At 34.4% G+C, this 15,974-nt stretch overlaps 1 protein-coding gene across 1 annotated transcript in view; it reads left to right on the top strand.

The window, feature by feature from the left end:
- WDR27 (WD repeat domain 27) overlaps positions 1 to 15,974 on the top strand; it is a 57,583-nt gene that overhangs the window by 9,933 nt on the left and 31,676 nt on the right. The window contains exons 9-18 of the mRNA XM_041468763.1: positions 2,889 to 2,992; positions 3,433 to 3,500; positions 4,403 to 4,536; positions 5,934 to 6,010; positions 7,516 to 7,594; positions 8,119 to 8,190; positions 9,336 to 9,439; positions 10,559 to 10,648; positions 13,568 to 13,689; positions 14,315 to 14,448. Of these exons, the coding sequence (XP_041324697.1) occupies positions 2,889 to 2,992; positions 3,433 to 3,500; positions 4,403 to 4,536; positions 5,934 to 6,010; positions 7,516 to 7,594; positions 8,119 to 8,190; positions 9,336 to 9,439; positions 10,559 to 10,648; positions 13,568 to 13,689; positions 14,315 to 14,448 (984 nt within the window). The remainder of the gene's footprint in view (positions 1 to 2,888; positions 2,993 to 3,432; positions 3,501 to 4,402; positions 4,537 to 5,933; positions 6,011 to 7,515; positions 7,595 to 8,118; positions 8,191 to 9,335; positions 9,440 to 10,558; positions 10,649 to 13,567; positions 13,690 to 14,314; positions 14,449 to 15,974) is intronic.

Consider the following 15,974-nt stretch of genomic DNA (forward strand, 5'->3'; position numbering starts at 1 on the left):
TTAATTCTCAACCCAATACCCTCTTTTTACACAAGCACCCCCCGGTCTACCAGGAGAGAGGAGCTTCTCTCCTGCACCATGGGCCTCCCCAGGAAACACAGTTGAACTGTGCTTCCATGTCACACACGGCAGCTGCTCGAAGAGAAATCTGCTATGGTGACTATTTTCTTTCTATGTCCAGTGCTGTCACTACTGTCTATGGATCTGAACTACTCTTTAGGTTTTTAAGAATGCTTTTTGCCTAGTTCTAAGAAGATGGCCACCTCCCACTATTTGGGACACCTGTCCCTCTCATTTCAGTCCCCTGGGGCCTGGGGCTCAGGAACAGAGATCCTTCGCTGAAGACTGAGGGTTTACTATACTCTCCCCCCAGTTTCTGTTTTTTCGGCTTTTCTTCGCGGCTTTATTATTCTTGGCGTCTGGCTAACTGCTTCTCTCAAGGTGCAGTCTTTGCATTAACGGAAGAACCCGGCTTTGCCCGTGGCTATGTTAGAGGAAAAGTTTGGCTAAAGCCACTCCAATCATCTCTTCTATCTCGGGTGCTCTATCTGTTGGCATTCTTTCACTTACTCAAACCTTCTTCATCTTTCTCCTCTTCTATCCCTTTTAAATTTTTAGCTGAGGAGGATCAGTGTTTTTACAGCTTCTATTGTTTCAACACTAAAAGGGTTAAAAGCACAGCCCGTCTTGGCAGCGGCTGGGCACCTTGCCCACCCCTTCTCCTCCCGACCTACCGCTTTATCCTGCTCTCCGGGGGGCTGCTCAAACTATCTTAGGAACTCCTCCACCCCTGCATCTTGCAGCGGCTCCAGCTTATCTCTCTCAGGCCGCAGGCCTCCCCCCCCCACCCAGACACAGCTGGGGGGGGGAAAGGTCAGATCTGCTTACCTGCCGGACTCTAAAGAGAAAGTCTCTCTGGGAGTGCTCTGCTTTTAACCCCTGTGTGTTTTCAGAGGCGTATTTAAGTCCCCAGTGGCTACACTAGCTGCCAATTTGAAATTTGGCCACTGATTGGTTTGACTATAACTTCCCAAAACCTCACTTCCGGGTCAAACCATGACACTGACTCGTTCAATTTTACTTCTAGTCTGAATTACTCCCTTTTCATATACAGGCTTTTAGTATGTTTTTTGCTCTGATAGTCCAGTGCCAGCCACTATCATGTTCCCTTCTTGGATGGCAAATTACAGCTCATGAACAAGTTACTTCTGGATAAAATAGTTTGTACCTTGTAGAAGGCATATTTTGTGTAACATTTTTAACATTTGCTTTTGGAAATTTTTGAAACTCAATCTTATTTATTTTTCAATCCCCTTTTGGGACATGGTTGCCTGAAATGGATCCACAATGATAGATTATTTGAAATAATTTTCTGAATTGAGATAAAATCACTTTCCTATTCCCACCTGTTACTGCTTCACGGTGTATATCTAAGGTCTATTTGTTGTTTCAGCTATCACATCACAGTTGAAGGTTTTGTTCTGCTTATAAACAACCACGGTCATTAAATTTTTAGTGTTAATTAGGTTCCATTATATTTTGGGTTGAGAGTTTTGTGTTTATAAATTTTTTTTTCTATTTATTTTTAAAGACAGTGTGTTGGTTTTAGCAGGTGCTTCAGATTTGTCTGAACATTTGAGCAATCCCTGATATACTGCTTTTCCTGCCTGCAGTGAGAAGCAGCAATGAAACATTTTTGGAACACTGATGTCCAGAATTAGACATCTCACACTTTCCTAAGCTTTTTGACATTGAGCAATCCCATCACAATGGATTTTATTATTGTAAAGTCAGAGTGAGTTAAACTTCCTGGATATATCACTTTATGGTGTTCATAATAACTTGTTAGTGACACTTTATACATAATTCAAAGAATTTGCAAATTAAATCAGTCTGTTACTGCTGTAATGAAAGTAGTGCAAATCACAAATAAAATTATTAACATCATGTAAAATTATCACAAACCAGAAATGAAACTATCTATTCCAGTCTGTTTCTTAACAGATTTGACTGTATACATTTGGGGGTTTTTTTTCCTTTTTTTTTTTGGAATAAATTTACAGCTTCATATTTTTCCATATCCTTACTTCAACTCTTGTGGTCTGATTTTAAATCAAACTAATAAGTCTACTGACGCCGATTTGTAAAATTTATTAAAATGTTTATGCCAGTTTTTATTTATTGTGGCATCAAAAAATTTTTAGTTTTTTTGAGAAAGACAACTGTTATTTTGTTACAATTGTCTTATGCTTGATAATATATTTCTTCTGTGAGGCTGGTAACTGAAATTAACAAACCTGCTGGTTTACTCTGTGGTGCTTGCAGAAGCTGGATTTCATTACCCGACTGCAACAGTGCTGCCACTAAGCACAGGCTGAGACAGACATTCCAGACTTGCCTGGTGCTTTTCCCCTTCAGTTTGTGCTGGCTTTTCTCCTATCCTTTAATTATGTAAAAACATACATTGAATTTCCCTGAGTTTTGGGTGTTCATATAAGAGTGGTAAAAGTAAACTATGAGTGGATTTGCCTTTTGGTTTGAATTTTCTTTCTGTGTATACAATGCTTTTACAGCATCTCCCAAATCTTTACAAACCACTTTTTTGAAGAAAAGTGTTTTCTGTGCAGTTTTAGATGTGCCATGAAGCACTTACATGAAATGAAGGATTGCGTTCTGCTCTTAGTTTTCAGAACTTCACCAATTTTGCTTGAAACTTTGAGCTACAGATTTGGAAAAAAAAGCTTTAAATTTTTTTTCTGTGTGTGCTTTATTATTGTTGTACTGGGACTGGGCAATGAGAATTAAAAAACCCTATTTCTGTTTGTTGTATGATCATAAGAAAAGCTTCTTTATCCTACTCAGAGATATTTTTCTCCTTGTTTTAATAGATATTCTGCCCAGAATACTAGCTATTTTTGGATAGGAACCTCTACTGGCTTGTTAATAATTAATTTGGCAAACTTTGAATTAGAAGCTGTTTTATCTTACAGAGGTATGTTTAAAAGATACATGGTTACATGATAATATGATTGCTTCTGTTATCTGACATAAATAGTGTAAGAATTAGGTTGTGAAATAGCAGAATACAACAGAAACCAAATGTTTTTTAAACTTTTTTGCTAATTGTTTTTATAAGTTTTCCTGGCCCTGGTGACTTTTCTCAGAAGACACTTTGTTGCTAGATCTGTGTAGTGGCTAGCCATGAATTTTTATTCAATTTTGCAGTTCATAAGTGTTAAATACAAGTGTTAAATACAAGTTATTCTACTCCATTATAATTTCAGGGTAAAATAGAAGTATACACTCTGAAGACAGTGGATTAGGGTCATGTCAAATTAGTATGAGTGATTTTTTTTGTGTGTGTCTTAGAGATAGGTTTTTTCTTGTGAAATGCAGGTATTATTTTATAGCACTTTGTTCTTCTTGGTAAAGATTACAGTGACCTCAGCATTTGGATTGCCAGATCATGTGCATTAACAAGGAAGGCAGGTAATGGAAAGGTCAGTATACAGTAAACATTGCTTTAATAAATGTTAACAGTTACAGTTATTTTCAATAAATATTTACATATTTTGCTAACAGATTAGTGCACAGATTTATGTTATTTAATATGATTTACACAGTCATTTCTTTGAAGAGGGTTGATTCTTCATTATGGAATCTGCTGTTTTGAAGCTCTCACAGGTTATATACAGTCTAAAGTGATTAATAAGGAAAAGGTGAATTGTTACAGTGTTCTGGGTGTACCTTGAATGTTAAGAATTGAAGAAGCATAGGAAATCTTTTAAGGGGGAAAAAAATTGTTATACCTTGTTTCTCAAAAAAAAAAGTTAGGATGTGCTACTTCTGAATCCTTCTAAAGGATCTGTCAAAACTATTTGGGTTGTGAGAAAATTTCTGTTGAAAGACCCTAAAAGTGATTTTAAGAAAATGGAAGGCATTCTTATCTGTATACTCCATTTTTGATTTTGCAGTTTTCCTACAGACGTAAGCTCAGTCTAGGCTACATATTTAACGTAGAAGTCTTTTGCTTTAGAGAAGGATTTTGTTTAAATTCAGCTCTTAGTATGTTCTCATCATGTTGCTGAAGCCATTCTTCCATGTGTACTTCTTTTCTCACAACTCTTGCTGCAGAATTGTCTCTAGTGTAGGTGATGTTGGAATTTCTGCCACTGTTATGTATATAAGTTTGTTAAAACACATTTAAGCAACATAAACATATTTTTGAAGGGTAGCTTTAAACACTCTACTACTTAATGCTCTTCATGACTAAACCCATGGATATTTTTGATTAATTTTTATAAATTTCAGAAATTGATTTTATTTTTTTATTATAAATGCATTATGTTTTGAACTTAAATTATTAAGTAAATGGAGTGTTAATTTATGGTGATTGCTGCAGGTTTTATGCTTGATTGCCTCGATGTTTGAAGATATGATTGCTGTGTTGGAAGTTAACCTTGCTGCATTGGTGAGAACTCAGCACAGTGATTTTCTCCCATGTGGAAATGAGAAAAGTCTATCAGTTATTGCCAGGTACAGAATTATTAAATGTTTTCTCTCTTTGGCACTACAGTGTGTCATATGATTTTCTGCAGTGCTGCTTGTGGACATGGTTTGATTTTACTTCTTTTCTTATCATGCTTTAGTCATCATTTTTATCATGAGAGGGAGAAATCACAGAATCACAGAATGGTTGAGTTTGGAAGGCACCTCCTCAGGTCATCTTGTCTAACCACCCTGCTCAAGCAGAGCCACTTGGAGTCATTTGACCATCACAATGTCCAAACAACTTTAGAATATGTCACTGGAGGGAGATGCCACAACCTCTCTGGGCAGCCTGTGCCAGTGCTCAATCACCTTCACAGTAAAATAAGTGTTTCCTAGTGTTCAGAGAGAACCTCCTGTGTTTCTTTTTTTGTGTATTGTCTCTTGTCCTGCTGCTGGATTTAGGGCACAGAGCCTGGCTCTAGAGTCTGCTTTACAGCTCGTATTGCTGCATGGGCTCATTCCTCCTCTGCTGCAGGACTTTGCCTTTCATATTGTTGAGCTTCGCAAGGTTGCTTGTCAGCCCATTTATGCAGACAATAAATGTCTCCCTGGATGACAACACAACCTTCTGCTCTTTAAGACAATCCTCTCAGCTTTGAGTCATCAGCAAACATGGTGAGAGTCACTCTGCTCCCTTATCCAGATTATTAATGCAGATGTTGAATGGAATTATTATATCCATGGAATCATATGGAATGGAGTTATAACCTCTGGGTTACTCCACTAGTTCCTGCTTTCCATCTAGACTTTAATCATCACAGTCTGGGCCTGGTTGTTTATCTGGTTTTCAATCCAGCTCAATGTGTGCTCATCCAGACCACAGTTCATCAGCTTCTCTGTGAGGTTCTTATGAGAGACAGTGTGGAAAGGCTTACTGAAGTCAAAGTAGACAATATCCTCATCTGCTCTCCCCTCATCTGCCAAGCCCCTCATTTTACCACAGGAGTTTACCCAGCTGACCAAGCATGACTTCCCCTTGGTGAATCTCTGCTGTTTATTACTTTCTTGTCCTTTATGACCCTAGAAATGATTTATGAGAAAATGCTGACATTCTAAAGATGAAAAAACTCCTGCAATATACACTGAAATGCAGATTTCAGTGCTTAAAATAAAATCATCAATCAATATTCACAAAACTGGAATCCAGTATGTAAAAGCAATGGTCTGTGAATTGAGTCAAGGCCAAGGCTTGTCTGTGCTGCTGGGTATCTGAGATGGTAACTGATCCACTATGCCTAACTTGTTTTCATTAAAATCTGATTGCTATTGCATGTGTACACACACACGTGCAGACAAATAACTAAAAAGGAGTTTTGGCACCTTTTTGTAATCTGACGTTTTTGTTCATTGATCAAATTTTTGTGCTTCATTTTATAACTTAGGTGTACTTTATTAGCAAATTCTCCATTGTGTAAATGTTTAAAGAAGAACATGAAAGAACCTTCTAATAAAATACTTGGTAAGTCTAAACCAATCCTGAAATTAAAATTAATAAAGTTATATTTTTAATAACAGTAGCTGATGTCCAGCTGGCTTGTGCCTAATATAATCAATACGTTAATTTTTGTTTTAAGTATATATTGTGTTATATTTTTATTTCAGTAGGAAGAATTTTAGACTTCTAGTAATGTTTCATGTCATACACATGTATGAAACATGTAGTTGAAAATTATGGTTATTAGTATTTTTCTTTTTTCAAAAACCATTGTTTGAGAATTTTCTGTGAATTGTAAATGTGTTAGAGTGTAGAAGGTTTACATTTTTGTAAGTCATTCTTTTTCCATAGCATGCAGTAAATTTTTCTGTATAATTTGTCATTTCTTTCTTAACTTTGGTTATGAAATATACCAAACAGATATGTTGGTATATTTTGTTGTTCTGAATAATCTTCTGCCAATACTGACTGTTAAGGAAGTTAATTTTTGTCTCAATATTCTACTGCTTAAAAAAAGAGAAGATCTGATGTCCAGTTGTCATTGCAGCACTTGTAGCTTTTTTTGGTGAACAACAATGAAGCTCAAAAAATATTTTAAAAAGACATTTTCATCCTTACCATTTGCACATAATGTGCCCATTAGAATGTCAAAGGTTGTATCTCTAAGGTCTTATGGTATTTTCAGAATACATCTACAGAGTTTTATCTAGAATTCCAGGCTGCCTTGGACACCCAGCACTGACAACTGTGCTGCCTTTGTTGACATCTCATGATCAGGTAGATAAGTGCTGTAACAAAATCCTTTGGCCTCTTAAGGCGTGTGGTACTGGGAACTTCTCAGGAAGGGCATTTTTTGTGCCTCATTGCTGCATTAAGAGAAAGCATAGTTTGTGGCATGTGATGGGACTTCTACCCTCAGCATGGGTAAATGTGTCCCAATGCATCTGGGTTTTTTCCCTTGGAATATCAAGAAAATTTCCCCCTTTGTAACGTTTATTTGTTTAGTTTGTTAGTTAGTTTGCTGATATGAAATACTCAGTTTGGAGCTCAGGGGTTCCCACTGGACTTCCTAGTACAGCACTGGGTGTACAGACATTACCTGAGCTGTGTAGGAACACAAATACTTATAGGTACCCACCAGTCAGCTTGTTAATGATCTTTAGATCCATTCCTTAGTCCAAATATAGGCTGTGAGTACATTATAGCTAATGCATACAAAGTCTAAGCAGAGGCAGTTAGAAAACACATTTTCTAACTGAAATGAATGGTGAAAAAAATGATTCAGAAGAATATTGCTACTTCAAAGCTTAAAGAAGTTCCTACTTATTAATGTAATTGGAGGGGGATGTTATACAATGTAACAGTTCATATATCTTTCCTTTTCTCAGTTATCATTATTTTAAGGTGATTGGTCATTTATGTGTTTTGTAACATAAAGAAACATCAAGATTGTGCAAAACTATCTACTTTCACTGTAAAAATATAATGTTAAAAAACATTTTAATGTAAATTAAATTATTTTCCTACAGCAGTAAAGAACACAGAGAAGGATAAACCATTGGTTTTCCATAATAAAATTAAGTCATCAGGATATACAGCAGCACCACGGTCAGTAGAAATATAACTGCTTTCCCTGTCTTATTGGTTTGTGATATTTTTTCACATAACTATGTAGTCTCATGACTGTGAAATTAATTACCTGTGAAAAATAGTTATGTTATCAAAGCAAAGAATAAAAAAACATTTTGTAAACCAAAATGTTCACAGCATCTGGTCATTGGCCAACTTTCTTTTGAAATCCATATTTGGCATCCTGATTCTTTCATCTGACTGGACTTGTTTTTTCAGCTTGCAGAAAGAATTGTCTGAGAACTTTATTTGTGTGGATTCTGACCTTCAGAATGTACTATTCAACAAATAACTCACAAAAATCAAGGTATCAAGGTCCAAACTCAGGCATTAGAATATTAGACATTTATATTGTCATCAAAGTGTACATTCTCTTATCTATTGACATTACCCACAGACGAAAATAGTAAGAAAGAAATAGGATTGCTTTGGTTTGAAAAAAGCTGTTTCTCCCATGCAAAGTTTAATATTTCATAAAAGAGTGTATGTTTTCTGTCTCGTAGAATGGCCATGTTTGCTCCAAATACTAACCTGAAAAAAAAAGAGGCATCAAAGTGGAAGACCAGTTGCAAATGGTAAGTCATATAATGACTCTGTTAGAGGAAGAACAAATTAAAACAAATTAAACAAATTAAACAAATTAAAAATGCTTCTGTCATTGGAATTTTTTATTAAGGGTTGCCACTACAGCTAAGGCTTGGTAAATTTGCTATAAAATTTATCACTGCAGCAAGTGATTTGGTTTATCAGGCTGTGAATTAAATTTGAGTGCTTCATATAAAAGAAAATATGCATATCTATTTTCTTAGATTTGTGTTGGTAGGAAGAACAGGTGCTAAATATGGTTGGAAGCTAAGTCCCAACATGTTCTTAAGCTGCAGTTGTAGTCTGAAAAAAACTGAATGTGGCACAGGGAGAAGTGATTTCAGATCATGTCCCTCATTCACCTCTAAAAATCTTGTTACCTAAAGTTAATGCAAACTTACTCCAGTGGATTTAAACAGAGTATGTGCAATAGTATAAATTCACCAGTGGAATCTTTATCACTGATCACAAAGAATGCATGTTTTTCTAAAGCTGGCATTTTCATGTTAATTTGTATGAAATGTTAAATGAGGATATTGCACACATTTTTTCTCTTTACTATTATATAGTCTTTGCTTTATGTAATACAAACATGAAAGTAAAGAATGATTGATGCCATAATTTTTCTCATTTTAAAAGAGCTGTTAAAGTGTTAAGAAACCCACTTACTAGCTCAAGACTAAGTTTTTCTAAACCTTGCACACATAGGAAGCCTTTACATGAGTACTTCAGATAATTTCAACTTTGGTTTAGCACTGTTTTATATAGGTTAAGCTACTTAGTATTTTAAGTTTTGTGTGGGTTTTTATTTAAATTTCTTTTTTTTTTTTTTAGTTAATATTGCATTTTGCCACAAGGTCCTTGTAAACAAGGTAGAGTTTACATTCTTTAAATGACTAAAGAAATTATTTTTTTGCCAGACAATGTTAATTCTTGATCTTGTGAATTCACAGCTCTTACTGGTACGAGTGGTTTAAATATAACAATGTAAAATTAATTTGGCTCCTACATTGGATTTGACATATTTTTTCTAGCAAATGTTTATATAAAGATGCTTAGAATAATTTCCAGAGCACACTTATTTAATAAATGAAATGAAGATGTACTCATTTCTTTCTTTTTTCCTTCTTTGAAGTAAAAATAAAGAATATCCTTTGGAAAGTTATCCTCCAATCAAATATGAGAAAGAGATATCTGTTACTTGTAAACCAACCCCAATTTTTTGTGTTCAATATTCTGGTAAGTATAGGCTTTATAAAAAGTGCAGTCATATCAGAGTGCAGAAAGAAATCCAAAATTTGTGTGGCATAGTTTCTAAAGACTGGGGATTTAGTGTGGATAAATTCACAGAAAACTTTCTGGCAATACCACCTACTGTTTGATCATAATTTTTTATCTTGCAAAAGCATGCAAGCTGTTACTACATATGCAACAGGATTCTATTTCTGGTTTTATGTCTTGTTTCCTTTTGAATTTATTCTTTGACTTTTCCACTACTACTTGAAAATAAAAATTCTTTCACTAAGGAATTTATTTTCTAACACATTTACTTAGTTTCATTAGGGTGTATTAAATACTGAAGTTCTGTTTCAAAATACTCATATTTCTTATATATTATTCAGTTATTGTAAATTGAAGTATTAAAAAAGGAATTCTGTGTGATCCAAAGAGAGGCATTTTTCTTAACTGCTTTGGATAAATGACTCTTGCAATAGGTTTAGTCAGTTCCAATGTAAATATGATTAAGCAGAAAGCACTTCCTAGATTAGCAGTCAAGCATTCTATGACGTCTATAATTATGTCAATGTACACCCTGCAAGGCAAAATATTTTCAAAATATTTAAAAACTTAAATATCTGTAAGTGTTTTGAGGACAAGAACAACTTTCACCCTCAGGAAATAAAAGCAATTAGTTGCAATCAGCAACTTTGCTAAAATATATTCAACCATCTCTGTTCCCTAGAGAGTTTTGCTAGTACGTTTTAAGTATAAATCTTCTTTTAGGTTGAGCAAGAAACATCTTACTCTCTTTTTCTCTTTGTCTCTCCCACACCCATGCATGCACACACAGGCTTAAATAACCCCAGTTTAGCAAAAATTTCGGACTTTTCTTTTGAGTTAAAAAATTTTGTTATTTAGAGAATATATCAGGACAAGAAATCAATTTGCCTACAAAATCCTATCAAATTCTACAACACTAATTTGTGATGTTCATAAAAAATTAGTGTTAAACATATGAAATGAATATCTGGGTTTTGTTTTGTTGTAGTGACATAAATGATTTTTATGATTAAAAGAAGCAGCATATTAGCTCCTTTTTCCTTTCAGATGTAAATCATTAAATGCTCTTCTTTATAGGGGATGGAGAGCTGCTGGCTTGTGGCCAAGCTGACAAAACTGTGCTGATATTCAATTCCAATCTCACTGGTGTGCATAATGTTTTTTCAGGTAAATTTATGAATTATATTATAAAAGATATGAGTAGAGTTGATGGTTGAGTTTGACCTAAAATGGGATGGATTCCACTTACATCATCCTGATAACAAGAGAGAGGAAGTATTGATGATTCAAGATGTAAAATTTATTTCTCAGATTGCTTAATTTTGTCCTAGAATTAAAGTGACTACCAGGTGTTCCCATTTCTCATTTTTTGTGGGGTAAGAAGCAATCTATGATGATATATACTAAAATCTTCATCATGATGTATAATATGTATTACAATAATTAAAGAAAAAATAAGGGCAATATATTGCAATAATAATGCATGTGTATATTGTAGCAGTATGTTCTGATAGTTTATTAGCCAAAAATTACTGTGATGACTTGGCAAAAGATGTGTTTGCTTTGCAACTCCAGAATTCTAGAGAATAGCCATTTAAACAAAGAGGGACTATTCCTAAGAAGAAATCCAAAACTACAAAAGTGTATGCATATGTAAACATGTATGCTTTTAAATGAGTCTTAAACACCAGATTATGTGTAAATTTCTACAGGAACAGTCTGTTAAATTTTTAGTAACTGTAAATGCTATGACTTTAAATCAGTCCTGCTGCATGTATTTTCTGTGAAAGCTCATAATGGAAAATAAATGTTTTTTACTATCTGACTCTAACAACTATTAAAACCAGACTAATTAAATATATTTTAGAGAATTATTTCTAAGTAAATAACTCTGAAAACTGATTGTGAAAACAGTTTTTCTTTTTGAGTAATTTCCATTATATTTAGTGCAAGAAGTGACATAAAGGAGGCAACATTACTGATATTATCCTTCTCGTGTGAGGAAATTGATGAAAATATGTCTTGTGGACAGACTAATGGGTCTTTTTTTTTCTACAATAGCAAGTTCTTAAGTTTTTCACTGACTTACTTCATTGATGCCTTTAATAATTTGTGTCTTTTTTTTTTTAATAATGCACAAGTCTGAAAAGCAATGTAAACCACATTCTAACATGTATGTAGTTCTTTCCAAAAGCAACATAAATGTTGAACTGCCAGGTAAAGTAATGCATGGGATTAGGAACCACAAACCATTAGCTGCCTGCTTGTTTCATTCACATTGTTTTAATATGTTCAGAAAATCATGCAGATTACCATGCAGTCACCCGTTTGCTTTCTACTTTTGTTGCTCTTGTTTTAGAAGTGTCATGTGTGTCATGATGTGTTGCATCATGTGAAAAACCATGATGCATTATTCTTACTTAGAGCTGCAATCAATGACAATGTAAATTTTTTTTTTCAAGAAATGGAAATTGTATCTATTCTGCTAAAAAATTCCAGTTTCAAGGTGGCATTAACATCTGAATATTGCTGCTTATCAAAAGTCATGGCTCTATAAGGCAGCATCAGAAGAATGGTATAACAACATTTTTGCTGTTAGCCTAATTTATTCAGCCTTGTTCCCTGAAGTGTTGAGTTACAGATTTAGGTTGTTTTGCATTCTTCTTCAGTGGTGGCTCTTCAGGTGTCTGTGTCCTGTAGTGAAGTGCAGGTAATGTTGAACAGCTGTGGAGAGTTACAGCCAGCATGGCCTTTCTGAAGAAGTCTCTTTGCAAAATCAGCTGCTATTCTTCTCAATGTGTTCTAGGGCTGGTGAGCTCTGAGTAATGCCTGTTTTGAATTTTACTGGGCTCTTTCAAGCCAGCTGGCATCTCCTTCACTGTGCTTTGGGACTGTGGGGCCTGGAGAGCAGAGATTCTTAGGCTCTGCGTGGCTCTTCCAATTTTCCAAACCTCAGATTTTCCTAAAGTTTCTCGGTTTCCTTACTACTTTAGAAAACCATTTTGTATATTCTGTTGTGGTTTTCTTTTTTCTTTTTTTTTTTTTTGTTTGATTGGTATTGTATGTTGTTTTTTATTTCTTTAACGCAGATTATTCAAGGCTTCCAAATATTTTTAGAAAATCAAAGCCTTTAAATAAATCTTTCTGTCATGAACAAAATAAGAATGATACCTACATGTGTATTTGTGCAGTACCTGTGCAGTTTTCTGGTGAAAATTCTACAGCTGTTTGGTAACTGGGAATTAAAATATCTAATTTATAATACTTTTTGTAGACATATGTCTACAAAATGAAATATGTCAGTTGCTACAATATATTTAATAGCCTTCCTGTAATTTAAAGCAAACTATTTTTTTAATATAAAACTTATGTTGAGTAAAGATAAAATGTGCACAAGAGGGCAGCATAAGAACTTTGAATGTTTTAAGGCTAGATGAAATTCATCAGACTTCGTCTGGCAAATTGCAATAACATGCATCAAAGTCTGTAAAACTTGATTGGCATGTTCTTTTTTGATCTTTTTTATCAGCTTCAACATAATGTTAGATCAAATTAATAATTTTAGCTTTTGACTATTGTTTCTGGCTTTTAAAATTCTTTCTTTGTAAGTTTACAATCTTGTTTTTAACAAGCCATTGAAGTGGCATGCTCATTTTATTTTGCCAAAAATAGCTGGCTCAGTAATAAAAGGTTAATAAAAAACCCCAAAGTATTTCAACTATATTTGATGTCTTAAGGGGTTTCCAGACCATGTTTAATATAAAATTTCATTATAATATAATACTCAGATTTTTTTTTTTCCAATACTGAATCTTTACTTTAATTTCAAGGATATTTCTTTAAAGTGCTCTCCCAATAACTTTGAAAAATTAGAGTTGGAATTATCTTTGTCTGTTGATTAATGAGAGACATTTTCCTGTGTTTTTTGGTGGAAGAAAATTTCAATCGCTGGTATACTGTTACCAGTTTGAATCCAACCATTTGAAACCTGTACTTGGAATGTATTTTAATGTTGTGCATAATTATATTAAAGCAATACAAGTAACTCTAGAGAAATTTATTAATGCAAGACATTATTTTTATTAGGTCATGATGGTGCAGTTAACTCTGTTGGCTGGAGTCATGACAGGAAGTGGTTAGTTTCTGCATCAGAAGACAGAACTTTAAGGGTCTGGTCAGTCTGCAATAAGGAACCTACCCTAATTCTGGTAACTGGAAACTTCCATTTGTTTGGACACAGAGAACACTGTTTTGTACTTTCATCTACTTCTGTTCTAAATGCTTTGTAGAAAGAGCCAATTTCTAGAACTACTGAGTGGTGACACCTACTGATAATAATGATCTGAGTGATCTCCATTGACTCCAAAATAGGATTTTCTCCTGATAATTTAGGAAAAGAGAAAATCAACCTTGTTAAAAAAAAAAACAAAAAACCAAAAAAAAAAAAAAAAAAACTACAAAAAACTAAAAAAAAACCAACTAGTGGACATGTCTGGAAGTTTTGGTTTTATTGTCTGGTCTGTATGTAGTATTTTTATTGTCTCAGCTCTGCTTGACTTTAGTCCACTCACTCATTCAAAAAGAAGTTCAGAGTATGAAGCTAGATTGTATTAGCTTCAAATGACTACAGATATACTGCCAGCTAATTCAAGCAGAATGAAATATTTTTTTTTTGAGAGTAATAGATGTCAAAAATAAGAAGGGCCACTATGTAGAGTTTAACCTCCTGGCCTATGATCAGGATGACAGGGAGGCTTTGCCTTAACACGAGGAATCTCATACAAAAAATATTTATGTTTGAATCCATTCTTAACAAATTCCTTTTTGTCTTAGGGTAAAGAGAAGTTCCATAAGACTGCATGCTTTGCCCAGTTTTATTTTATAGATACATTTATATTGCTGTGTTGTGGAGCTGAATTTCATCTATTAAGTTTCCATCTAGACACAACCAAGGATGACCTAAAACGGTGAGTTCCTTTCTCATTAACAGACCACTGAAAGTTCTTGAACAGTTTGATCTGAGATTTTGTGTGTGGTAAGGTGAACTGAGGGGGCAAAAATATTACAGAAGATAAAAAACTGAACAAATGGTAAAAACTATTTCCAAAATATCTTTGTTTTGAATGGAAGAACAAGAATTAGGGCTACAACACTGAAGTCTTGGTTGATATTGTGAATGGTATGTCCTGTCTGTTCATGATATTAGACAGTATTGGACTGCGTCCTTAGATGAGAAAAGCTGGTCTAGATTCTTCCTCTGTTTCCTTGGTAGTTTTACTGCTGCACAGAAAAACATACTAAGCACAAGCTTAAATATGTTTAGGAGTAGGAGTGCTTTCCTGGGTTGAGGCATGAACCTGGTATGTGGAACTTCACTGAAACATTAAATGGTCAGATGGAATTATGCATTGTTTTCTTCCATAATCTGCTTACCTAGTTTGTTTTACTTGTTAATTCTTAGTTGAGGGCATATTAATAAACCAATAAAAAGGTAATCCAAATTGCTACATAAGCTTCAATTTCTAAGAGACAAGAATAAATGTACAGTGTCCAGCTCAGTGTGCCACAATAGCTGCCTGAATTTTAAATGAGTTGCACTTTGAATTGAAGATATATAAGACATGTAGCAAATGCATTGTGTCAAAAAAAAATTTCTGAAATATGATAAAATTCCTCTTTTTTTTTTTTTTTTTTTAAATAATGGGTACTCTTCTATATCCCCCCCTCTGTTACTTTAGTTCAGTTTTCTCATAACTTGCATTTGATGAATTTCATCTCAGTTTACTGTTGGTTGATTTGCTTTCTATGTGAAATTCTACCTGTACCATGCTCTGTGAGGTATTTATCTGTGTAGCAGTCTGCTGTGTAGAAGCAAGGTACTTCAGCCAATTCAAACAATTGTTCTTGCATTTAATCAGCCTCTTTCAGCAGGGTAGATTGGACCAGAGGAAACTTCATACGGCCTTCATTAGATTGTACCTATTTTATCAGTCAGTTTATTTAAAGTTAGCTTGGGTAGATTTACCCCAAAATAGAGATAAATCATTTGCTGTTGAAGTCTGGTGCAGTTTATTTTCCAGTTTATTTGAATAAAGTACTTGTGGAAACTACAAAAGGTTCTTGGATTAAATTGCAGAACTCTGGGTATTATCTTCTGCTTCACCATCACTACTGAAGTGGTTCTGATGTCCATCTTAAAAGAGCAGCAGATCATTGTTAGAGAATAACAACAAAAAGCAAAAGCCAAGTCACTAAGCATTTTTCTTTTGAAGAGATCTGGCTGACAACCATATTGCTTTTTGTCAAATGAAAAGTTTTGCATACTTTTAGCATTGTTGGAAAGAAACAGTAATGATTCCTACAGCACGTCATGCATGGACTTCTGCACTTTCATTAGACAGACATGCTAAAATGCAAGTATAATATTTACTGTTACACAGGATTTATTTTAACACTGTGCAGATAGTGTCCAGCAATGTCTAAAACCCTGGTG

This window comes from Pyrgilauda ruficollis, unplaced genomic scaffold (assembly GCF_017590135.1).
Source record: "Pyrgilauda ruficollis isolate IOZ18807 unplaced genomic scaffold, ASM1759013v1 scaffold101, whole genome shotgun sequence".
Classification (NCBI taxonomy): Eukaryota; Metazoa; Chordata; class Aves; order Passeriformes; family Passeridae; genus Pyrgilauda; species Pyrgilauda ruficollis.